Below are 27,644 nucleotides of genomic sequence, written 5' to 3' on the forward strand. Positions count from 1 at the left end.
GTACCATCGTCATGCCGACCACCAGTGGAGTGACGAAGTAGATGGGTGGCTTTGAGTCCCCCTGCTGCAGCTCATGGAAGGTGCCGAAAAGATCTGTCCAACACACAATCCACAACACCAACCCAAAGACCTAGAGGAGGAAAGGGGAGGGGCGAGAAAGAGAGAAAGAAATAAACCCAAAACTGAGCAGGAGTAATTTGATCAAAACCCATCTAAACCGTCTGAACCAGCTTGAATGTCTGGTACGTTTCCCAGTACTGGTCATTAGCCTGTCTAATAAACATTCCCACTATTCCCCTATCGTGCATCAACTAACTAATCTAATAAGAGCCACGAAACAGGGTATGAATCTCAGGCAACAAACAGTATTGCATCGAGAGAGAGACCGAGACAGAGAGACAACTGGACAGACGGCGTATGCATGTCCGCATACAGCAGCCCAGTGCGTGGTGTGGTCCCTCACCGTTTTCACTCTGTTAAGGATGGACATCATGATATAACCCTTGTTGTTCCTCTGGAGGTAGAAGAGGTAGGGAGGGCAAGCAAGCCACAGGTACACACAAGGCAGCCATGACAGCACTGACAGCTGGAAACATTCCGGCAGGTCTGGACTGTCCGTGTGGAGCGTCTGATTGGCTACCTAGAATCAAATAAAGATGGAGACCAATGGGTTGAGACCAATACACTTTAAAATGTCAAATCAAACACATATCCAGTGGGGCCTATCTGAAATTGCGCCCTATAGTCCCTGTGCAGTGCTTTACTTTTGGACAGAACCCATGACATCAATATGGCCCGAAGTGGTGTCCTATATAGGCCTAGGGAATAGTGTGTCATTATGAATATACTCAGGTCTAGTGTTTGTTCTCACAGAACACCATCAGTGTATATAAATTAGTACTGAACATTATCAGTAGTCAAGCCGCTTGCTCCTGTCTGACCCCAGGTCATTTGGGGCCGTCTAGCTGTGTGGAATGTCGCATGACATCAGCTGGCTTAGGGGCCGAGAGAGGGACACGCACAGCATAGGTTGTTGCTGTACTTAGCCTAGTTACGTAGAAGGGACAGCGTTCATACTGTAAACTTCCAATGAAAATGCAGAGGAGAAAACCACAGCTTTGGGGGATGAGTTGAATCACAGACACTAAGAACTGAGTAGTGAAACTCGAGAGAGTGGGAAGCATCTTGTGATACAGAAACAAACTGCACTACTCTCAAACATCATATTTCATAATAATAATAATAATTACATTTTTAAAGCACATCATTATACAAGAATAATCTCAAAGTGCATTAAAGATCAAATATAAAATGGTTAAAAAAACAAAACAAATACACTGAGTATACAAAATATTAGGAACACCTGCGTCGGAGAGGGCGGCAGACGTTTTACGTGTCCCCAACAGATTGTGTTTTTTGTTTGTTTATTTGCGTTGTTTGTAACTTTTTTTCCCCACTTATTTTGTACATAATGTTGCCGCTACCGTCTGTTATGACCAAAAATAACTTCTGGACATCGGGCCTGCGATTACTCACCATGGACTGGCAGAATCCTTTTTTTCCCCCTTTAATGAGTCTGACGAGCCCGACGTGAACGATATACTGCTTATCGGGAACAGGCCCAGATCCCTGTGATTTGCGTGAAGAGGTGGTGGAGAAAAAGGGGCCAGAGGGCGGGCTGCATTCTGAGAATTCGTATGCGATCGAATAAACCCACACTTCCTTCCATTCTGCTAGCAAACGTGCAATCTTTGGACAATAAAATAGATGACCTACGCGGAAGATTAAACTACCAACGAGACATTCAAAACTGTAATATCTTATGCTTCACGGAGTTGTGGCTGAACGACGACACTGTCAACATACAGCTGGCTGGTTATACACTGCACCGGCAGGACAGAACAGCGGAGTCTGGTAAGACAAGGGGCGGTGGACTATGTATTTTTATAAATAACAGCTGGTGCACGATATCTAAGTCTCAAGCTATTGCTCGCCCGAGATAGAGTATCTCATGATAAAATGTAGACCACACAATCTACCTAGAGAGTTTCAGTATTTTTCATAGCTGTTTTACGTACCACCACAGTCAGAGGCTGGCACTAAGACAGCATTGAATGAGCTGTATTTTGCCATAAGCAAACAAGAAAATGCTCACCCAGAGACGGCACACTTAGTAGATGGGGACTGTAATGCAGGGAAACTTAAATCCAAATTTCTATCAACATGTTAAATGTGCAACCAGAGAGAAAACATAAATAAAATAATATAATAAAAATAAAAACTCTGGACCACATTTACTCCACACACAGCTCTCCCTTGCCCTCTATTTGGCAAATATGACCATAATGATATCCTCCTGATTCCTGCTTACAAGCAACAATTAAAGCAGGAAGCACCAGTGACTAGATCAATAAAATAAATGATCAGATGAAGCAGATGCTAAGCTACAGGACTGTTTTGCTAGCACAGACTGGAATATGTTCTGGGATTCCTCCGAAACCATTGAAGTACACATCAGTCATTGGCTTCATCAATAAGTGCATTGATAACATCGTCCCCACAGTGACAGTATGTACATACCCCAACCAGAAGCCATGGATTACAGGCAACATCCGCACTGAGCTAAAGGCTAGAGCTGCCGCTTTCAAGGAGCGGGACTCGGAAGCTTATAAGAAATCCTGCAATGCCAGCTGACGAACCATGAAACAGGCAAAGCATCAATACAGGACTAAAATCTAATCGTACTACGTGGGCTCTGACGCTCGTCAGATGTGGCAGTGCTTGCAAACCATTACAGACTACAAAAGGGAAGCACAGCCGAGAGCTGCCCAGTGACACGAGCCTGCCAGACGAGCTAAACTACTTCTATGCTCGCTTCGAGGCAAATAACACTGAAACATGCATGAGAGCACCAGCTGTTCCGGAAGACTGTGTGATCATGCTCTCTGCAGCCAATGTAAGTAAGACTTTGAAAGGCTGGCCATGGCTTATCCCAGAAACCCTAGACCCACTCAAATTTGCATACCACCCAAACAGATCCACAGATGACGCAAACTCTATTACACGCCACACTGCCCTTTCCCACCTGGACAAAAGGAGCACCTATGTGAGAATGCTATTCATTGACTACAACTCAGCGTTCAACACCATAGTGCTATCAAAGCCCATCAATAAGCTAAGGACCCTGGGACTAAACACTTCCCTCTGCAACTGGATCCTGGACTTCCTAATGGGCCATCCCCAGGTGGTAAGGGTAGGGAACAACACATCCACCATGCTGATCCTCAACACAGGATCAACTCAGTCCCCTCCTGTACTCCTTGTTCACTCATGACTACAAGGCCAGGCACAACTGCAACTTCATCAAGTGGCCGATGACACAGTGGTAGGCCTGATCACCGACAATGACGAGACAGCCTATTAGGGAGGAGGTCAGATAACAACCTCTTCCTCAACATGATCAAGACAGGAGATGATTGTGGACTAAAGGAAAAAGAGGACAGAGCACGCCCCCATTCTCATCGACGGGGCTGCAGTGGAGCAGGTTGAGAGCTTCAAGTTCCTTGGTGTCCACATCACCAACAAACTAGAATGGTCCAAGCACACCAAGACAGTCGTGAAGAGGGCATGACAAAACCTATTCCCCCTAAGGAGACTGAAAAGATTTGGCATGGGTCCTCAGATCCTCAAAAGGTTCTACAGCTGCCCCATTGAGACCATCCTGACTGGTTGTATCGCTGCCTGGTATGGCAACTGCTCGGCCTCCGACCGCAAGGCGCTACAGAGGGGAGTGTGTATGGCCCAGTACATCACAGGGGCCAAACTTCCTGCGATCCAGGACCTCTATACCAGGCGGTGTCCGAGGAAGGCCCTAAAAATTGTCAGACTCCAGCCACCAGTCATAGATTGTTCTCTCTGCTACCGCACGGCAAGCAGTACCGGAGCGCAAAGTCTAGGTCCATGAGGCTTATAAACAGCTTCTACCTCCAAGCCATAAGACTCCCGAACATCTAATCAAATGGCTACCCAGACTATTTGCATTGCCTCCCGTTTTACACCACTGCTACTCTCTGTTGTTATCATCTATGCATCGTCACTTTAATAACTCTACCTACATGTACATATTACCTCAACTAACCGGTGCCCCTGCACATTGACTCTGTACCAGTACCCCTCTGTATATAGTCTCGCTATTGTTATTTTACTGCTGCTCTTTAACTACTTGTTACTTTTTTTTTCTTATCCATATTTTTTTTAAACTGCATTGTTGGTTTGGGGCTCGTACGTAAGCATTTCACTGTAAGGTCTACTACACCTGTTGTATTCGGTGCATGTGACTAATACATGTTATTTGATCTTTCCATGACATAGCTTTCACCTGGTCAGTCTGATCCCTTATTGATGTCACTTGTTAAATCCACTTCAGTCAATGTAGATTAAGGTGAGGAGACAGGTTAAAGAATGATTTTTAAACAATGACAATTCAGACATGGATTGTGTATGTGTGCCATTCAGAGGCTGAATGGGCAAGACAAAATATTTAAGTGCCTTAGAATGGGGTATGATAGTAGGTGCCAGGCGCACCGGTCTGTGTCAAGAGTTTGTGTTTATCAAGAAGTTTGTGTTTATCACCACCCAAAGGCCATCCAGCCAACTTGACACAACGGTGGGAAGCATTGGAATCAACATGGACCAGCAACCCTATGGAACGCTTTCAACAGCTTACAGAGTCCATACCCCAATGAATTGAGGCTGTTCGGAGGGGGGAAATGGGGGTGCAACTCATTATTAGGAAGGTGTTCCTAATGTTTGGTATACTCCATTTAGTGTTCCATGTTGTGTATATGCCATTTAGCATATATTTATAGCTTATGGTCATAGTTTTCTCCATTCTGCATCAATAAAGCTAAGTTAAAGGTCCAATGCGCCTCGATATCAAAATAGCTTCTTAGCAAAGAGCCATTTCTCAAGCAAGAATTTGATAGGACTGTCGGAGTGGTCTGAGTAGGAGGGGAGAACTGAAAACTAGCTGTTATTGGCAGAGAGGTTTGGAACTCTTTCTTATTGGTGTATGAACTAATTTACCGCCTGATGTTACCAGGCAGGCCAAAACGCCATCCCACCAAAACAGACTGAAAAGACTGGCTGAAATTACAAACAGCTCTTACACTAAAATGGCATTGTCATTTTAACAATATAATTCCAACCTCATACAGTAGTGTGGAAATATATACAAAACACAGGACCATCTCATTTATGACTGCACTGGAGCTTTCATTTAGCCAGCCAGTGAGACTGGACAGCAAGGCAGGGACTCCTAATGAAGAGAAATGACTGCTAGTTACATTTCTGTTAGGGCATACTTCTTTTAAATCATTTTAGGGCTCAAAAGAGAATATATAATATTCCAGGTTAGCATATGTACAGTACGCAAATAAGGTTATTTCCCAGTAAAGTTACCAGACCCGGTAAGTCATCATAGTCATAAACAGACATTAGCTGTTATAACTCCTAATGACAGCTGCTATGACAGTCTAATGACAGTTAGTGCTATAATGCCTACATGGCACTAACACAACTAAAGTGCTACCAGTTTTGTGAGGCCATATAACAATCCCAAAAGCCAGTGAGCGTATCTATGGAAGTATTTACCATGAATAACTAAAGGATGCAGCCATATCTCAACGGCATGAGAGGAAAGCATATCGTATCAAACGTCATATCGGCAGTGTGGCAGGTAGCCAGTAGTGAATGTGCTTTTAAGGACCGGACCAGGCAGTGGTGGAACAGAGTAGAAGAGGCCCAACCCCAGATACTTGGCTAGATAAACACAGCTGCCCATGTTTCTGCCTGTCGGCACCCATCAGGGGAGTATGTGTGGACGTGTGTGCATGCCGTGTGTCTGTACGATGTGTGGGGGGGGGCTGATCCATCCCATCTGTCAGTTTCCATGTCTGTAATGTACGTGCATAAACATCCCAGGTGTCCTCCTAATAGTCTTCAGAACAACATGGAGAATGTGAGACCACAGCTACATTTATAAAAATGTGTGAATATGATAAGCAAGACATCATTTATTTGTACATATTCACGTTGGCAAACTTGATTAAAGTTAATTTGTTCAGATGCCCCTTTAAAGCCAAAGAACTCACATAGAGTTAGACACATGAACCATACCATTCCTTCCAATTAAACCAGTATAAATCAGTTGACAACAACAGAGGTGGCACTTTGGTCTTCAGTAGGCCTATAGTTATACATAGAATGACTGGCCTTTACATTTGGCCCATCTGCTTAATGGCCAGGATGAAAGAGCAGAGCATCATGACTGAATCATATTAGTGTGACAGGACACAGGAATACACAGTATGGTTGTGTAAATCAAACAGGGACTGAACTGAATGAAGTGTGACTGAATAAAGTGAAGGTTTGCCCCTAGCCTGGCTAACAACCCAAACTCTGTATAACCAGGTTACTAGTTTTCCATTGTACCACGTGGTATGTTGCATCAGGCTAGGCGCCTCCCCAGTGTGGTCATTATTTCGCTGCATCACTACAGTGGCTCAAATAAATATGACACTAGGGAACAGTCACACACGCTGAGCATTAGAAAACAAAAAACGCATTGGCTTTGCTCTCAGCGAGTCACAAAGCATGGCCTTCGCCTTTCCACTCTACGTGATGAGAACAATGCCCAGGTCTGTGGGTAGGTTGTGGTGTGTAGAGTAGAAGCTACGGTTGGATGGTAGGTTGTGGTGTGTAGAGTAGAAGCTACGGTTGGATGGTAGGTTGTGGTGTGTAGAGTAGAAGCTACGGTTGGATGGTAGGTTGTGGTGTGTAGAGTAGAAGCTACGGTTGGATGGTAGGTTGTGGTGTGTAGAGTAGAAGCTACGGTTGGATGGTAGGTTGTGGTGTGTAGAGTAGAAGCTACGGTTGGATGGTAGGTTGTGGTGTGTAGAGTAGAAGCTACGATTGGATGGTAGGTTGTGGTGTGTAGAGTAGAAGCTACGGTTGGATGGTAGGTTGTGGTGTGTAGAGTAGAAGCTACGGTTGGATGGTAGGTTGTGGTGTGTAGAGTAGAAGCTACGGTTGGATGGTAGGTTGTGGTGTGTAGAGTAGAAGCTACGATTGGATGGTAGGTTGTGGTGTGTAGAGTAGAAGCTACGATTGGATGGTAGGTTGTGGTGTGTAGAGTAGAAGCTACGGTTGGATGGTAGGTTGTGGTGTGTAGAGTAGAAGCTACGATTGGATGGTAGGTTGTGGTGTGTAGAGTAGAAGCTACGATTGGATGGTAGGTTGTGGTGTGTAGAGTAGAAGCTACGGTTGGATGGTAGGTTGTGGTGTGTAGAGTAGAAGCTACGATTGGTTGGTAGGTTGTGGTGTGTAGAGTAGAAGCTATGATTGGATGGTAGGTTGTGGTGTGTAACTGGCTGGTCTGTGTGTGATACACACCAGCCATTCCTTTCTGTAGAGTCTGCCTGTCTCATCAACCTTCAGTACAGATGGCGGATGGTTAGCAGCACTAGTCAGTATTTACTGTATGTTTTGCATCTAAAATCAGGCCTGCTGGGTTGTGTTAACCAGTTTGAGGGAGGTAGCTAGCAGCCATCGCTCTGCTAATGACTTTAGCGTCCCTGTCCAGGAGAACAAATATTACATTATGGGGGTGATACTGAATTATGTAAATAAATAGCTGTTTGTCCAAGGAAGGTCACCTTTCTTTGATGCCAGTGACGAGGCTGATTTGAGAATGAATGCAAATGTTTGGCCGGTCATTATTACTCACTTTATCATTGGGACCATTTCTGGAATCAAACTCTTTACATTTTTGTGTAGTAATTAACATTAATAGTCCATTGACATCAACACATCACAATGTCAAGAGTTATAGCTTGGCAGTGTCATGGTGAGTCTATAAGCTAGCTTCTTTTCTCCCATCCCCCTCTAGTGAAATTAATGTATGGAACACCCTCTGTGAGCATGATTGATAACTTTGCATTGCAAAGGCAGGGTATGCAAATACATCATGGGCTGACAAGTAAAGCAAAGGAGATAGGGAGGAAAAAAGGGTAGCGGTTAGCATTGCTTTTTACGGAGCATGAGTCTCATCTCCCAAATGGCTAGAATGGCGGAAACAGATAAGAGTAGTATGCACTCACTATTGTAAGTCACTCTGGACAAGAGAATCTGCTAAATATCTCAAATGTGAGAGAGATGGGGAAAATAATCCTGCAGCAACAGCAAATGTGAAAGATTATGTGGATTATTTAAGTGATAATGCCTGAGAAGCCGCTGTTTGGAGGATATTGGCACAGGTGTTATTAGGCCCGAGCTGAAGTCGAGGGTCAGCAAACCATGCCAATATATCCTCCAAACACCGGCTTTGAGGGCATTATCACTTTTATACAACGGGTTACCAACATATTCAAATAATGGTTGACATATTTTCATTAAAAACATTATTTTGATGAATTTATTCATACCATTTCTTCCTTCCACAAGAGAATAGTTCCGACACAAATCTAGGTTTGGTACCCAAGCTGGCTGGTCGTTCATTCTGTCTGTTGCCAGAGACACGACCCAGTCGTTCAGTCTTTTTGTTCTGTATCTATGGACGCGGCCCAGTCATTCGTCATAGACACCGGCTGGAATGTGGTTTTAACCAATCAGCATTCAGGATTAGACCCACTCGTTGTATAAAATTAAATTTGCATTGTAAGGATCAATAAATGTTTAGTGCAAATCAAGTATGACTTTGTTAAGTAACTGTCCAGCGTTTCCAGATTTCTATGAAATATGACCTATAATTTACCCATGAGTGTAATAGTTTTCTTTCCATTGAATTAAAAAAAGGAAAGTTCAATCAAGTACAGGCTTAACTGAATGACAGAGACAGAATGCAATTTTACTGAATAGTTTGGGGAAGGCCTCGTCTCCTAGATGCTGATGACAGATTTGCCCCCCCCTCTTCTGTGGGGAATGGTGTTGGCGTACCCCAACAACAGAATGGTGTGGGCGTATACCGTGGGAGGGGGGGGGGGGGGGGGGGGGGGTTCTATTTATGTTTTGGCCACAAATATGAGTATAGAATTAGTCAACAGCATTATTTTGGTATGAATTAACCAGATGAAGTGAGATTTTGACTGGACAGTTACTTTAAAACTTTTAACCTCAAATACACTACAATTTGCATTTAATGCTGTGCAGGAAAATTCTCTGTGACAGAGTGATCAAATTAAGATGTTATATTTCTAGTTAATTTGTCCCCAACAGGTTAATCGTGTCATGGGATGATGAATAGAGATACAGTAGACTAGTACTAGAAAGGAAGGAATATATGAATGAGTATTCTGTTCTCTCTTGGGCCCATGACTGGAAAGTACAGGGCATTACAGAACTAATGGATTTCAACTTTAAAATCTAAACACACAAGCCATCTAAATGGAATGTGAAACTTCTCTCCCAAAGCTTTTATCTCCGATATTCACTGTGTGGTTTCAACACCAAATCAAAACCCCACATAGGGCGGTGCACAATTGTCCCAGCGTCATCCGGGTTAGGATTTGGCCGGGCTAGGCCGTCATTGAATATGAGAATTTGTTCTTAACTGACTTGCCTAGTAAAATAAAAGGTTAAAAAAAAAAGCCAAATACAACAGGTGTAGAGTTTGTTGTGAAATGCTTGCGGAGTAATACACACACAAACACACACACACCTGTTCAAAAGTTTGGGGGGGTCACTTGGAAATGTCCTTGTTTTTTAAAGAAAAGCTCATTTTTTGTCCATTAAAATAACATAAAATTGATCAGAAATATAGGGTAGACATTGTTAATGTTGTAAATTACTATTGTAGCTGGAAACGGCATATTTTTTATGGAATATCTACATAGGCGTACAGAGGCCCATTATCAGCAACCATCACTCCTGTGTTCCAATGGCACGTTGAGTTAGCTAATCCAAGTTGATCATTTTAAAAAGGCTAACTCAACGCGCCATTGGAACACAGAAGTGATGGTTGCTGATAATGGGCCTCTGTACACTGATAATGGGCCTTTGATAAGTACACTAAAGGTGTTTCATGGGGAGATAAAATATATTTGAACCTCACAATGACACCACAATCTTCAAAACATGACCAAATAAATTAAGCATACTGTATAAGCCCAGAAGAAATAGCTATGATCACTGAGCAGTGTGTTTCTCATGTGAACATCCTGAATGAGACCCCTTATCATGGGTAGCTTTTTCACATCTATGAAGTGGAAAATGCATTCAGGACACAACCACAGTTATTTGAAAAGAGCTCAAAATTGATAGCTGATTCAAATATCCAACTCATCCTCAAGCTTTGACTATCTGTGTAGCGTTAGGGCAAAAACCAAAACGTGCTCCATTGGGGGGCCCTAGGACCAACTTTGGGAGTGTACATGCCAAAACCCGAGTAGGCACATGTTATATTTAATTCAACAGTTTTTGTGACAAAACTATTAGTATATTTGAAAATGTGATGGAAAAACATTGAACTTTAGATTTTTATTCAGTACATGAAAAGTTAATTTTGTGTGCACTACGTCATAACCCACTGACCTTGGTAGAAACACACTACCGGATGGGGAAATGCGCATTTTCTTCATTCGCATATTCTAAAATCTGCATTAAGATTAGGGCTGAGCGACATGGCCTAAATATCTTTAAAAAAATGTGAAACGTGCGATTCAGGATATACACACACAAAAGTATGTGGACACCCCTTCAATTTAGTGGATTCAGCTATTTCAGCCACACCCGTTGCTGACCGGTGTATCAAATCGAGCACACAGCTATGCAATCACCATAGACAAACATTGGCAGTAGAATGGCCTTAATGCTCAGTGACTTTCATCATGGCACCATCATAGGATGGTACTTTTCCAACAAGTCTGTTCAAATTTCTGCCCTGCTAGAGCTGCCCTGTCAACTGTAAGTGCTGTTATTGTGAAGTGGAAACGTCTAGGAGCAACAGCAGCTCAGCCGCGAAGTAGAAGGTCACAGAACGAAGCGGGTAACAAAGGGTCTGTCCTCAGTAGCAACACTCGCTACAGAGTTCCAAACTGCCTCTGAAAGCAACATCAGCACAAGAACTGATCGTTCGGAGCTTCATGAAATGGGTTTACATGGCCGAGCAGCCACACACAAACCTAAGATCACCATGCGCAATGCCAAGCGTCGGCTGGAGTGGTGTAAAGCTTGCCATCATTGGACTCATTGGAATCATTGGAGCATTGGAAACGCGTTCTCTGGAGTGATGAATCCCCCTTCACCATCTGGCAGTTCGACAGACAAATCTGGGTTTGGCAGATGCCAGGATAACGCTACCTGACCCAATGCATAATGGCAACTATAAAGTTTGGTGGAGGAGGAATAATGGTCTGGGCCTGTTTTTCCATGGTTCGGGCTAGGCCCCTTAGTTCCAGTGAAGGGAAATATTAACTCTACAGCATACAATGACATTCTAAACGATTGTGTGCTTCCAACTTTGTGGCAACAGTTTGGGGGAAGGCTCTTTCCTGTTTCAGCATGACAATGCCCCCGTGAGCAAAGCGAGATCCATACAGAAAGGGTTTGTTGAGATCAGTGTGGAAGAACTTGACAGGCCTGCACAGAGGCTTGACCTCAACCCAATCAAACACCTTTGGGATTGGACCGCCGACTGCGAGCCAGGGCTAATCCCTCAACCTCAGCACCCGACCTCACTAATGCGCATGTCAGAATGGAAGCAAGTCCCCTCAGCAATGTTCTAACATCTAATGGAAAGCCTACCCAGAAGAGTGGAGGCTGATATAGCAGCAAAGGGGGGACCAACTCCATATTCATGCCTATGATTTCAGAATGAGATGTTCGACGAGCAGGTGTCCACATACGTTTGGCCATGTAGTGTATATCTCATTTTTTTTAATGTTCTCTCTAAATAAGCATTGTTGTACAATTAAAAGGTCACATACACTGCATTTCAAACAGCCAGCAATAATCTAATGAATTCAGGGCTTGTGAAGTTACACCTAGGCTTAATATAAGCATCCCACAACCATAAGACCCACTAATAATTCAATGATTTTATCCAAATAGGTTTAACCTGCATTTCTTTTGTTGCAATAATCGCTGATCTGGCAGTCTATGAAAATGCCCATTTGTCTTATAAATTTAACTAGAACCATGCATAATGCACATTCACTAATGATAACTTCTTGTAGCAGGCATTAGGCTATAGAAAATTAACACAGGTTTCATCAACAATCTCTCAAGCCCATGTGCTAGTGATTAGCCAGTTAATCTTTATATTTCAAGTTTAGCCAACTTGGATCTACAGTATTTTCTAGCTAACAAGGTTGAACAGTTGAATTGTTATGAACACACCCTTCTGTCTGTCTACGACTGTTTGAAAAGCATGTTAGCCTGTCCACTTTGTTCAGATGTTGAAATCAGTTGCCAATTGAAAACAAGTTGCCAATTCCTTACACAAATTGTGCTTTATGCTTATTGCACATTTATAAAACACAAACTAGACAGCTAGTATAACAGTATTTGGTTAAAATGCTGCTAGCAGTACGTGGTATCCCAATGCCCTGAGCGATAAACTGATCATTCCTTTTCCAGAATCAATGTTCATTGATACTCTTGTTTTAGTAGTGTCTGCTCTGAGTGCAATTTGAGTAGTTGACAAGTAGTTGGAAAGGTTAGCTTCTCCTCCATTACAGTAAAATAATGTCTCAATGTGTTTTGGTGTCCATTTGACCGATTCTGTTGGCCCAAACCTCAAATTTAAACAGCGAGTTGAAACCACTTGTCAGAGAGGAAGATGTGATCTCTCTCAACTTTGTTGGCGAGGGAGGCAGGGGCTTGGTGTGTGTGTGTAAACCATAGAGGAAGAGGCGAAAGATCTAAAAGAGCTCAAATCTGTCCACGATATAAGGCCAATGCGTTTCTATGGGCTAATTTTGGACGTAAACTCATTGCCCGTCTTCCCGCCTTTGGGACAACGACTCCCATTATTAGGGAGGAGACGTGCATCTCTCAATATATACAGATCTCTGCTGTAAAATGGGAAGGTGCACGTAGCAGACGAGTGAAGGAGACGAGACCACAAATAGAACATGAGAACAAGCGGGCATAAACGCCCATAAAAAGAAAAAATAACAAAAACTTGATTCTTACGATAGAGGTATTTGGAATATCGCGCAAAAACATCCATTCAAATATATCAAATTAATTTGATATATCGTCCAGCCCTAATGAAGATCTGGTCACCAATTGGATGGAAACCTAGCTACTGATCAAAATTATTTTTCTCATAGCTATCTCTTATCCCTCTGCCCCAGACATATGGTGAGCAATATTTTTCACAATAAAAATCAGTATCGAACTGCAATACATATGGTACCGGCACTTAAGTATTTTGATAATATCATATTGTGAAGTTCCCTACTGTTACTCAATAGCCAATCTGTCACGAAAGCCTTCAATTTTGAACTACATATTCATGTCCACCACCCAAACATCAACATTATGAAAATTGCGTGTTTATGTTTTGTATTAAAAAAAAGATTGAGGGAGATACTGTAAATGTTTCTAATGACATCATTGGTGCGCATCGTGCCAATTTCTTCTACCAATTATGAGTAGGCATTGCCCACTAACTGCCTACTAATTGGTTGATGATGTCACTGGAATGGAAACACTTATCTTCCTCTATATTTTTTACTACAAAATATAGAAACAAGCCATTTTCACACATGTCGATGTTGGGGTGGAGTTGGAGATGATGAATATGAAGTGGAACAATTTAGAAATGTCCCTTTAACAGTAGCTGATTTGGTTCTGGGTGTCAAGTTTAAATCAGTGGTTATGGTAAGTGTGCAATTTCCCCATGATGCTTCGAAAAGTAATGAGCTATCTACACCGAGTGTACAAAAAACATTAGGAACACATTCCTAATATTGAGTTGCTCTCCTTTTTGCCCTCAGAACAATACCACCCTGTTCAAAGGCACTTAAATCTCGTCTTGCCCATTCACCCTCTGGATGTCACATACACAATCCATGTCTCAATTGTGTCAAAGGTTTAAAAACCCTTCTTTAACCCATCTCCTCCCCTTCATCTACACTGATTGAAGTGGATTTAACAAGTGAAATCAATAAGCTTTCACCTGGATTCACCTGGTCAGTCTCGTGCAAATACCATGTTTTGTACACTCAGTGTATTTGTTTTGTTGGCATTGGAAGAAAGCATTGATTTGTCTGATATGTGTGTGATTGGAATCTGACGTGAAGAACAGCAAAACGCTGCCTTGTTATCGGCATCTCGGTCTCGACTCAAGTTAAATGTGCCCCTTATGAGTTCTGTCAGAGGGATTGTCTCTACAGCATCTAATGAGCATTCAACATACGTTATGAACAATAGACATCTAATTACTTTGTATGATGTTGCATGAACATAATGATTGGTGTATGAACTTAATGTTGGCATAAAAGTTATCAAAAGGAGCCAGCTTGTCTGTACAGACTATACTCACTCTCCCCCCTCCATACATTATAACCAGATAGTAAGTAAATCTGAGACGTTTTGTTAATCAGATGTGTTGTGTGGGGGTTCTGTAAGCCCTACCAGATGGTTAGCACTACACCGTAAACACTGACAACCACGGTCAGGTGGAGTTCACAGATTATGTTTTTCAGAGTTTAGAATCAAAGAATGTTGAATCGTGTCTTTAAAGCTCACTTTTCTACTTAAAGTAGAACACGCCAATGGATGTGGTACTCTGGTTCCTTACAGAATTCGTCTGAAGTCATTCATCTGAAAAAGTGGAGGTTTTCAATAATAATAAAGAAATCAAAGAAATGTGAACCATCTCTGAAAGTTCACTTTTCTACTAGTAAGTGGTGTTAGGGGCAACATTCTTTAGGCTGGATGTTATGAAATCGTCTGAGGTTGTAAAAAAAATGTTAATGGCACCATCTGTTCCGCGTTAGACCAGAGAGCTCTCTGCTGGGGAAATGGGCTATTAACTACTGTACCACGAGTTGCCCGTAGACACTGACCTAAGGTCAGTTTTACATTCCATCCCTTAATGGTTAAGGGTAAGACTTGGCTAGGGTAAATTGATCCTAGATCTACAGTTGAAGTCGGAAGTTTACATACACTTAGGTTGGAGATATTGAAACACGTTTTTCAACCACTCCACAAATTTCTTGTTAACAAACTATAGTTTTGGCAAGTCGGTTAGGACATCTATTTTGTGCATGACACAAGTAATTCTCCAATAATTGTTTACATACAGAATATTTCACTTATAATTAATTCACTGTATCATAATTCCAGTGGGTCAGACTATCACATACACTAAGTTGACTATGCCTTTAAAACAGCTTGGAAAATTCCAGAAAATGATGTCATGGCATTAGAAGCTTCGGATAGGCTAATTGACATCATTTGAGTCAGTTGGAGATGTACCTGTGGATATATTTCAAGGCCTACCTTCATACTCCGTGCCTCTTTGTTTGACAAGAGAAAATCAAAAGGAATCAGCCAAGACCTCAGGAAAAAAATGGTAGACCTCCACAAGTCTGGTTCATCCTTGGGAGCAATTTCCAAACGCCTGAAGGTACCACGTTCATCTGTACAAACAATAGTACGCAAGTAAACACCATGGGACAATGCAGCAGTCATACCACTCAGGAAGGAGACGTGTTCTGTCCAAAACGTACTTTTGTGCAAAAAGTGCAAATCAATCACAGAACAACAGCAAAGGAACTTGTGAAGATGCTGGAGGAAACAGGTACAAAAGTATTTATATCCACAGTAAAACGAGTCCTATATCGACATAACCTGAAAGGCCGCTCAGCAAGGATGAAGCAACTGCTCCAAAACCTCCATAAAAAAGCCAGACTACGGTTTGCAACTGCACATGGGGACAAAGATTGTACTTTTTTGTTTTAATGACCATCGTTATGTTTGGAGGAAAACGGGGGATGCTTGCATGACGAAGAACACCATCCCAACCGTGAAGCACGGGGGTGGCAGCATCATGTTGTGGTGCACTTCACAAAAGAGATGGCATCATGAGGGAGGAAAATTATGTGGATATATTGAAGCAACATCTCAAGACATCTTTAGTTTAGTTTATAAATTTGACCATTTAAAAAAATGTCAGGAAGTTAAAGCTTGGTCGCAAATGGTTCTTCCAAATGGACATTGACCCCAAGCATACTTCCAAGGTTGTGGCAAAATGGCTTAAGGACAACAAAGTCAAGGTATTGCAGTGGTCATCGCAAAGTCCTGACCTCAATCCTATAGAAAATTTGTGGGCAGAACTGAAAAAACATATGCGAGCAAGGAGGCCTACAAACCTGACTCAGTTACACCAGCTCTGTCAGGAGGAATGGGCCAACATTTACCCAACTTATTGTGGGAAGCTTGTGGAAGGCTACCCGAAACATTTGACCCAAGTTCAACAATTTAAAAGGCAATACTACCAAATATTAATTGAGTTTATGAAAACTTTGGACCCACTGGGAATGTGACGAAATAAATCAAAACTGAAATAAATCACTACTGTTATTCTGACATTTCACATTCTTAAAATAAACTGGTGATCCTAACTGACCTAAGACAGGGAATTTTTACTCTGATTAAATGTCAGGAATGGTTAAAAAACTGAGTTTAAATGTATTTGGCTAAGGTGTAAGTAAACTTCCAACTTCAACTGTATGTCTAAGGAGGACCACTATACATAGGCCCTGATAAAAGAGGAAGTGCCTGTCGCCATGCTGCCTGTTTGTATGTTTTGGGTCTGAGAGCTGGCTGCAGGCATGCAGTAGGGGTCGTGGAGAAGTGGCACAACTGCTAGAAGGGCAATTAGGGTTAGGGTTAGGGAAACTGGAATTTTGAATAGGAATCAACTGTTTGGTCCCCACAAGGATAGTAAAACGTATGTAAGTGTGTTTCATTTTTATTTTCATGAGAAGATAGATGCCCCAGTGAAACTGTGGTCATTCTGGAGGTATGAGTATGACCGTACAGTCAGCAAATCTCATTTCCTGATGTTTTTCCAGATCAGCAGAATCTCAAGAGTTCAGAAAACATTACTATTGAGGAAAGAAAATAAGCCACGGTGAGGAAGTGTAAACTGAGGGGGTAAAAAAGTTACATTTCAGAAACAGCAAGACTGAAAAGCCGACATTTCTCAACAATAGGAAATAAATGTGAAAATATAATTATAGACAACATTAGCGTTTGGACATCAATAGATGACAAAGGAAAAATAGCACACTTACATTACATACAGTGACTGAATGATAATAAGATCCGTACGTAAGGGAAAGGTTAGGAGCTTGGAGCTGGCAGTTATTAGATGAGTCATTGAGCTAACCCAGCACAGGGCTGATTTCCTTTCTAGAAAACATCCTTTGTTAGTTTATTATCGGTGCTTTGACTCCCTCACAAGACAGAAACAATGGATGAATTAATTAATGAAAATAACACAAATAAAATATAGATGTGAGCAACATTAACAGGGTCCTAGCGATATAAATATTACCTCTTGGTCCCCATTGTGTAATAAAGGCCAGGTTTACTAGACACAACCATGGATGTTTCACTGGTCATTCATTAACCAAAGAAACATCTATGGTGTACTCTACATGACAAGATGCATCCTTGACAAAATATTTTTATCAAAGGAAGGTGAACATTTGAAAAAGATCTCAACAAATGACCAATTAAAACATCCATGGTGTATTCTTCGGGACCGTTTCCTAGACACAGATTAAGCCTCTATTTATGGACTAAAAACCAGAAACTGGCCCTTCATGACACAATATTTATTTAATAACTCAACAACTACAAATTGCCAGTCAGGACTGAATAATTGGGTCACTTTAGAATTAACAAAGATTACAGTAAGATTGCGGTTCTACATAATCTCAATAGACCAGCAGTCTTGCTATACCTGATGAAATGGATGCGGGTCGTAGAAAGAAGGTAAATGTAATATTAGTTGCTGCTCAGAAAACCATTTCCCTCAATGGAGCTGAAACTTCTATTAAATATGACCTAGAATTTAAGGTCCAATGCAACCGTTTTTATCTCAAAATTAAAGAGTTTCTGGGTAACAAGTAGATGCCTTACTGTGATTTTTCATTAATTAAAATGGTCAAACAAAAATAGCTTCTTAGCAAAAAGCAATTTCTCAATCATGAATTTTACTTGGACTGTCGGAGTGGTCTGAGTGGGTAGGAGAAAACTGAAAATTAGCTGTTATTGGCAGAAAGGTTTGGAATTATCCTTCTTATTGGTCTATTAACTAATTTACCCCCTGGTGATGTCACCAGGCAGGCCAAAACTCCATCCCACCAAAAACAGACTGATATTTCAGGCAGTCTATTCAAACATTCTCCCACTTAAAAAGATGAGGCCTGTAATTTTCATCATAGGTACACTTCAACTATGACAGACAAAATGAGAAAGAAAAATCAGTCTATTCAAACAGCTCATATACTAAAAGAGCACTATCATTATTTTCACAATTTCACAGTATTATTCCAACCTCAGTGTGGAGACACATACAGTGCCTTGTGAAAGTATTCGGCCCCCTTGAACTTTGCGACCTTTTGCCACATTTCAGGCTTCAAACAAAGATATAAAACTGTATTTTTTATTGGATTTTTTATTGGATATTTCAAAAAATTTTAACAAATCAAAAACTGAAAAATTGGGCGTGCAAAATTATTCAGCCCCTTTACTTTCAGTGCAGCAAACTCTCTCCAGAAGTTCCGTGAGGATCTCTGAATGATCCAATGTTGACCTAAATGACTAATGATGATAAATACAATCCACCTGTGTGTAATCAAGTCTCCATATAAATGCACCTGCACTGTGATAGTCTCAGAGGTCCGTTAAAAGCGCAGAGAGCATCATGAAGAACAAGGAACACACCAGGCAGGTCCGAGATACTGTTGTGAAGAAGTTTAAAGCCGGATTTGGATACAAAAATATTTCCCAAGCTTTAAACATCCCAAGGAGCACTGTGCAAGCGATAATATTGAAATGGAAGGAGTATCAGACCACTGCAAATCTACCAAGACCTGGCCGTCCCTCTAAACTTTCAGCTCATACAAGGAGAAGACTGATCAGAGATGCAGCCAAGAGGCCCATGATCACTCTGGATGAACTGCAGAGATCTACAGCTGAGGTGGGAGACTCTGTCCATAGGACAACAATCAGTCGTATATTGCACAAATCTGGCCTTTATGGAAGAGTGGCAAGAAGAAAGACATTTTTTAAAGATATCCATAAAAAGTGTCGTTTAAAGTTTGCCACAAGCCACCTGGGAGACACACCAAACATGTGGAAGAAGGTGCTCTGGTCAGATGAAACCAAAATTGAACTTTTTGGCAACAATGCAAAACGTTATGTTTGGCGTAAAAGCAACACAGCTGATCACCCTGAACACACCATCCCCACTGTCAAACATGGTGGTGGCAGCATCATGGTTTGGGCCTGCTTTTCTTCAGCAGGGACAGGGAAGATGGTTAAAATTGATGGGAAGATGGATGGAGCCAAATACAGGACCGTTCTGGAAGAAAACCTGATGGAGTCTGCAAAAGACCTGAGACTGGGACGGAGATTTGTCTTCCAACAAGACAATGATCCAAAACATAAAGCAAAATCTACAATGGAATGGTTCAAAAATAAACATATCCAGGTGTTAGAATGGCCAAGTCAGTCCAGACCTGAATCCAATCGAGAATCTGTGGAAAGAACTGAAAACTGCTGTTCACAAATGCTCTCCATCCAACCTCACTGAGCTCGAGCTGTTTTGCAAGGAGGAATGGGAAAAAATGTCAGTCTCTCGATGTGCAAAACTGATAGACATACCCCAAGCGACTTACAGCTGTAATCGCAGCAAAAGGTGGCGCTACAAAGTATTAACTTAAGGGGGCTGAATAATTTTGCACGCCCAATTTTTCAGTTTTTGATTTGTTAAAAAAAGTTTGAAATATCCAATAAATGTCGTTCCACTTCATGATTGTGTCCCACTTGTTGTTGATTCTTCACAAAAAAATACAGTTTTATATCTTTATGTTTGAAGCCTGAAATGTGGCAAAAGGTCGCAAAGTTCAAGGGGGCCGAATACTTTCGCAAGGCACTGTACATACATACGTACGTACACGTGTGCGCGCACACACACACACACATATATGTATATTTATTACACACATATATACGCACTTATTTTCCACCATAATTTGCAAATAAACTCATTAAAAATCATACATACATATACACACACACGTATGTATGCGTCTCCACACGGAGGTTGGAATAATACTGTGAAATTGTGAAAATAATGATAGTGCTCTTTTAGTGTATGAGCTGTTTGAATAGACTGCCTGAAATGTCAGTGTATAAACACACATAGATATTTGATGTATTATGCACACACACACACACACACACACACACCTCAAAAAATAAAGGGAACACTTAAACAACACAATGTAACTCCAAGTCAATCACACTGTGAAATCAAACTGTCCACTTAGGAAGCAACACTGATTGACAATACATTTTACATGCTGTTGTGCAAATGGAATAGACAACAGGTGGAAATTACAGGCAATTAGCAAGACACCCCTAATAAAGGAGTGGTTCTGCAGGTGGTGACCACAGACCACTTCTCAGTTCCTATGCTTCCTGGCTGATGTTTTGGTCACTTTTGAATGCTGGCGGTGCTTTCACTCTAGTGGTAGCATGAGACGGAGTCTACAACCCACACAAGTGGCTCAGGTAGTGCAGCTCATCCAGGATGGTACATCAATGCGAGCTGTGGCAAGAAGGTTTGCTGTGTCTGTCAGCGTAGTGTCCAGAGCATGGAGGCGCTACCAGGAGACAGGCCAGTACATCAGGAGACGTGGAGGAGGCCGTAGCAGGGCAACAACCCAGCAGCAAGAGGAGCACTGTCAGAGCCCTGCAAAATGACCTCCAGCAAGCCACAAATGTGCATGTGTCTGCTCAAACGGTCAGAAACAGACTCCATGAGGGTGGTATGAGGGCCCGACATCCACAGATGGGGGTTGTGCTTACAGCCCAACACCGTGCAGGACGTTTGGCAGTTGCCAGAGAACACCAAGATTGGCAAATTCGCCACTGGCGCCCTGTGCTCTTCACAGATGAAAGCAGGTTCACACTGAGCACATGTGACAGACGTGACAGAGTCTGGAGACGCCGTGGAGAACGTTTTGCTGCCTGCAACATCCTCCAGCATGACCGGTTTGGCGGTGGGTCAGTCATGGTGTGGGGTGGCATTTCTTTGGGGGGCCGCACAGCCCTCCATGTGCTCGCCAGAGGTAGCCTGACTGCCATTAGGTACCGAGATGAGATCCTCAGACCCCTTGTGAGACCATATGCTGGTGCGGTTGGCCCTAGGTTCCTCCTAATGCAAGACAATGCTAGACCTCATGTGGCTGGAGTGTGTCAGCCGTTCCTGCAAGAGGAAGGCATTGATGCTATGGACTGGCCCGCCCGTTCCCCAGACCTGAATCCAATTGAGCACATCTGGGACATCATGTCTCGCTCCATTCAACAACGTCACGTTGCACCACAGACTGTCCAGGAGTTGGCGGATGCTTTAGTCCAGGTCTGGGAGGAGATCCCTCAGGAGACCATCCGCCACCTCATCAGGAGCATGCCCAGGCGTTGTAGGGAGGTCATACAGGCACGTGGAGGCCACACACACTACTGAGCCTCATTTTGACTTGTTTTAAGGACATTACATCAAAGTTGGATCAGCCTGTAGTGTGGTTTTCCACTTTAATTTTGAGTGTGACCCCAAATCCAGACCTCCATGGGTTGATACATTTGATTTCCATTGATAATTTTTGTGTGATTTTGTTGTCAGCACATTCAACTACGTAAAGAAAAAAGTATTTAATAAGAATATTTCATTAATTCAGATCTAGGATGTGTTATTCTAGTGTTCCCTTTATTTTTTTGAGCAGTGTATATAAAATGTGACAGCATTGGGCCTTTAATTACAATACGAGTGAAATTGTTATCCTTCCAAAAACGTATGGATGTTGTGAACCACTTTTTCAAAGTTACTTTACTAAACTGTATTTTTCTTAAGGGTAACTTTAGTGCAGCTTAACTTCTTCCAGTGTGAAGTAATTGGTAGCTTGGTAAATTATATTTTCAGAGTAGCTTCCCCAACACATGTTAAAAAGCTGATTTTCTGTGTTGGAATCAGGGTTTCCGTGAGCCGGTAATGGCTGTCTTTTGTCCCCCCACCAAAAAAATAGAGAAGTCAGATTTCCGAGTTCCCAGTTGTTCTGAACACGGCATCAAACCGCGATGGAAGGCAGGTTTCATCAACACGTCCCAGAACACTTTGCAATTTAATTAAATTTTTAAAAGTTTTACCTTTAATTTCACTATGCAAGTCAGTTAAGAACAAATTCTTATTTTCAATGACGGCCTAGGAACAGTGGGTTAACTGCCTGTTCAGGGGCAGAATGACAGATTTTTACCTTGTCAGCTCAGGGATTCGATCTTGCAATCTTTCGGTTACAAGTCTAACGCTCTAAACACTTGGCTATCTGCCGCCCCAATGAGCTGGAGGAAGTATGCATTTTGAAACGCATAATTCATTGTTTGAATCCTGGATGTTTTAATACATACGAGGCCTTACCTTGCTTCAAAGTTGCCTAATAGAAATGTAGAAAGAGGAGATCTAACGGATATTTTAATCTCTGTCACATGAAACCACTCGCTTACTGCATTATGGAATGAACATTTGCATCAAGCATTTCGCTACACTCACATTAACATCTGCTAACCATGTGTATGTGACCAATAAAATTTGATTTGATCAGGTTACGTACCCAATGCATATCTGTTCGGTAAATTTCTCAAATTCCCGGTAAATTAAAATGTTGCCAGTCAAAACCCTGGTTGGAATGGTGTGGGCGTATACCGGTCATTAAAAATATTAATGTGAGTATACCACTGATCTGCCAGCTCATCCTCCTCAGGAGGATGACATCATCTTCCTGAGGAAATGGCTAACTTTAACGGTATGTTTGAGATGGGTTTAAAAAAAGTTCCCCCTCAAATACAAGTATAGGATGAGTCAACAAATTATCTGTGTATGAATTAACAAAATAAGAACTTTTAAAAGTGAGATTTTCACTGGACAGTTACTTTAACGCTCACAATTTTACAAATTGTGAGATGAGTGAACCAAAGGATTAGCTTTACCGCATGTCAACAGTACACCTGTTGCAGCATATAGGGAATTAAAGTGGTGAAAAACTGAAACCATACTACGTATCTGTAAAATAAAGCTTTAGGGGTGGAGTTACACGCTGTCCTCCTGTGTCAAAGACATTACTGTAATCCTTCCTAGCCTACGAGCCTAAAACCACCTTGAACTCATTTCAAATTAGGCCTTAGCCACTACTGCACTAAAGCCCTTCAGATCTCCCTCTCACACACATGCACTCTATTTATCTTTCTCTCCTCTCCATCTGTCTGTTCTCACAGCATAAGGTGTCTTAAGAACTAGGTTAGTCTACTGAAAAAAAGGGAGGTAACATACTGTATATTGACTTTACACACAAAAAAAAAAAAAAAGAGAGAGAGAACGGGGGAGTGGTGGGAGAGAAAGACATGCTCTGGTCAGACATCATACTTGTTTGTTTGCTGAAAACATCATTGGTATGATGAGCACATGCTACACACTCTGTAGGACTCCATCTAAGATCTGAGATCGATAGAGAGTGAGAGCAGAGAAAGCCGAGAGAAGGAAGCTAAGGGGAGGGGCGCAGGACAGGGGGAACCTTATATGCCCTGTGTGCTTCTGTGCTCATCTAACGCCTCAAACAGACCTACAGCGTTATCGGGCAGCATCATCTGGATATGTGTGCAAAAAAAGTTCAACATTCACCGTCTGCTACCATTTCTGTCAAGCCGTCTTCGCGTACAATTTGACGTATACCTTCGATTTATCCATTCTGAAAGTATTCAGACTCCTTGACTTTTTCCACATGTTGTTACATTACAGCCTTATTCTAAAATGTATTAAATTGTTTGTTTTCCTCATCAATCTACACACAATACCCCATAATGACAAAGCAAAAAGTTTTAGACATGTTTGTAAATATAAAAAAATGATAGTCAAGTATTCAGACCATTTACTCCGTACTTTGTTGAAGAACCTTTGGCAGCGATTACAGCCTTGCGTCTTCTTGGGTATGAAGCTACATGCTTCAATGAGTTTCTCTCATTCTTCTCTGTAGATCCTCTCAAGAGCTGTCCGGTTGAAAGGGGAGCGTCGCTGCACAGATATTTTCAGGCCTCTCCAGAGATGTTCAATCGGGTTCAAGTTCAGGCTCTGGCTGTGCCACTCAAGAACATTCAAAGACTTGTCCCGAACCTGCTCCTGCGCTGTCTTGGCTGTGTGCTTAGGGTCGTTGTAAGGTGAACCTTCACCCCAGTCTGAGGTCCTGAGTGCTCTGGAGCAGGTTTTCGTCAAGGATCTTTCTGTACTTTGCTCCGTCCATCTTCCCTCGATCCTGACTAGTCTCCCAGTCCCTGCCGCTGAAAAACATCCCCATAGGATGATGCTGCCACCACCATGCTTCACCGTAGGGATGGTGCCAGGTTTCCTCCAGACGGGATGCTTGGCATTCAGGCCAAAGAGTTCAATAGAGAATCTTGCTTCTCATGGTCTGAGAGTCCTTTAAGTACCCTTTGGCAAACTCCAAGCGGGCTTTCATGTGCCTTTTACTGAGTGGCTAACGAAGGCCCCTCTCCCCCGATTGCTCAGTTTGACTGGGCGGCCAGCTCCTGCCCGAGTCTTGGTGGTTCCAAACTTCTTCCATTTAAGAATGATGGAGGCCACTGTGTTCTGGGGGACTTTCAATGCTTCAGACATTTTTTGGTACACTTCCCCAGATCTGTGCCTTGACATAATTGTCCGTAGAGCTCAGAGACAGGATTTTCTTAGACCTCGTGGCTTGGTTTTTGCTCTGACTTGCACTGTCAGGTGTGTGCCTTTCCAAATCATGTCCAATTAATTGGAGTCCACCTGTGGTAAATTCCATCAAGTTGTAGAAACATCTCAAGGATGATCAATGGGAACAGGATGCGCCTGAGCTCATTTCGAGTAACGTAGCAAAGGGTGTGAATACGTATGTAAATAAAGTATCTGTTTTTTATTTTTAATACATTTGCAAAAATGTCTTAACCCGTTTAATTTGTCATTATGGGGTATTGTGTGTAGATTGATGAGGGAAAAAAAAACAATTGAATCCATTTTAGAACAAGGCAGTAAAGCAACAAAATTGGGAAAAGGTGAAGGGGTCTGAATACTTCCCAAATGCCCTGAATGCACCACACTGAACGCTCTGCAATGCTGCAAGGCAAACGCAGCGTTCCATTGGAAATGAATGTACATCTGGTGTACTTAAACGCAATGATGCTGTATGTGTGATCGAGGCCGAAATCATGTTCTCTAAATCCCTCTCTCTCACTTCCCAGCCAACCCCATCCCGCTTTCACTCTCCTTCTCCCTGTACATCAATTCAATTCAAGGGCTTTATTGGCAAAAAAACTGTCCCTCAGCACAGTAGTCCAAGAAACGTCAATGCCACTGTCTGTCAGACACACACAGACCAATAAAGAGTCTAAATAGGCTGGGGGTATTTAGGTTGAACTAGTTGAACTTGTAAGGTACAGTATTATAGTCCTAACCTTGACTGAGACCTCTAAAGTCCACAATCTCTGGACCAGAAATGTGTTGGCCTGTTCTCCTGTTGACTTTGGGGAGCAGAACACTGGCAACCAACTGCCAAGGCCCCAACATTTTAAGGAACCAAATGTAAGATGGATGTGTCCTTGAATGTGAAGATCTGTTAGTGATGTGTTGCTCTCATACCATGAGAGCTAGACCCTGAGTTCAGGGGGATTACCAAACATTTTTAAGTAACCTAGACCAAGCAAAGTCAGGCAGCACAAATACTTGAGGTCTTCACCTCTCGTGACCTCGTAAACAAGGCATTTTTGTGGAATACGCACCAGAGTGAGGGAAATCAGGTGCCTAGTATAATACCAAAACAGACAAGCACAGTTGACCTATAATGTGCTCATGCGCTGTGAACTTTAAAAAGGTCAGGTTGACTGAGGTCACTGTGTGGTTTCACACAGAGATTAATGGATTTAAAAGGGTAGGTTACATGTTCATCAACATTGTAACAATTACATTTTGATATTCCGCTTTTTGGTCCGCTCTGGACAGGCCTTGATATGGACCTAACATAGACATCTATAATTGGTCCAAATATGTTTGGTTCAAATTTTGTCTTGTTTGGGGGCGGATCCAATTTAAATAATACCCCTGTGCTTTGCAAGTGTTCATTTTTACATTTTGGTCATTTAACAGACGCTTTTATTCAGGCTGATTTACAGTCAATGGATTTAACTCTGGTAGACGAACAACTACATAGGAAGTAAAACATTTCTGTAACCATCAATGAAAATGTTGTTGTGGTTAAAGTGTTCTGTTTGTGTCAGCAAACTTGGAATATTAACTCCATTTTGCTATTTAAATAGGAAATAAACTGTTTAACGTGAAATAATGCTCTCTTCATTAACATGTACATTAAAGTGAAATGATTTACTGTTGACATTTGGCCCTAGAAACAACGACCAAAGAAAATGTCTGCAAAATACGTATTTTCAAAATACTTTTGCTTACTGGGTAGTCTCCAGGTTGAGTTGATGAAAGCCTCCAGGACCGAATATTTATTTCCTTGTCTTATAATATATATTTTTTTCAGCTGCGCTCGTTGTCATGTTTAACTCGCCAACATGGGGGTATTGTACTGTAGGCTAAAAACCCAAGAACCATGAAACGTTACTAGAATAGTCAACTATACAAAGTGAAACAAATATTCTTATATCTAATGTGAGGAACACAGAGAAAACACTGAGGCCAAGGCAATGGCCTTGTTTCAGATCCTTGTGATATGCACGAGGTGATCACAACCGCGAACTCTACTGACTGCCACCGACAAGCCCTACTTACCCAGAACGGGAGTTTTGGTCCACATAAGCGCTCCATGTCCACGGGGCTTCGGTACAACGAACGAATTATCTTTTCCCGGCGTTAACAGGTCGCTCCCTCTCTTTTACCGTCTTTTGTTATTGCACATACAGAGACTTTCAACAAACACACTAGTGGAGCTCGTAGTTTATTTAATCTGGATTAGTAGTTTGTCTCTGCTTTCGAAGAACCCTCCTCTCTCTCCTCTTCTGCCTCCAGAGAGTTGTAAGAGAGAGGAAAAATTATAAGGAGGTTGTTATGATGATATGACGAGTCCGCCCACTCCCTGGCTGTAGCCTAGGTCCCTCCCATCACACACACACACACACACACACACACACACACACACGGCTGTGGAAAAGGTAATTGCATAAAAGTAAAGATACCTTTAATAGAAGATGACTCAAGTAAAAGTCACCCAGTAAAATCTGACTTGAGTAAAAGTCTTAAAGTATTTGTTTTTAAATATACTTAAGTATAAACCATGACAAATTCCTTATATTAA

General features: G+C 42.0%; 1 protein-coding gene across 8 annotated transcripts in view; it reads right to left on the reverse strand.

Moving 5' to 3' along the window:
- abcc3 (ATP-binding cassette, sub-family C (CFTR/MRP), member 3) overlaps window positions 1-27,426 on the reverse strand; it is a 59,065-nt gene extending 31,639 nt beyond the window's left edge. For all 8 annotated transcript variants that reach the window (XR_016489314.1, XR_016489316.1, XR_016489315.1 and 5 more), the window contains exons 1-3: window positions 27,122-27,426; window positions 464-640; window positions 5-130 (exon numbers count right to left, since the gene is read on the reverse strand). Coding sequence is in view for 5 of the 8 variants with exons in the window: in XM_036955670.2 (XP_036811565.1) it covers window positions 5-130; window positions 464-640; window positions 27,122-27,157 (339 nt within the window). In the remaining 3 variants the exon portion in view is untranslated. The remainder of the gene's footprint in view (window positions 1-4; window positions 131-463; window positions 641-27,121) is intronic.
- Between the last annotated feature and the right edge of the window lie 218 nt (window positions 27,427-27,644).

The sequence above is a fragment of the Oncorhynchus mykiss genome, chromosome 20, assembly GCF_057628025.1.
Source record: "Oncorhynchus mykiss isolate SJ-2025 chromosome 20, ASM5762802v1, whole genome shotgun sequence".
Lineage (NCBI taxonomy): Eukaryota > Metazoa > Chordata > Actinopteri > Salmoniformes > Salmonidae > Oncorhynchus > Oncorhynchus mykiss.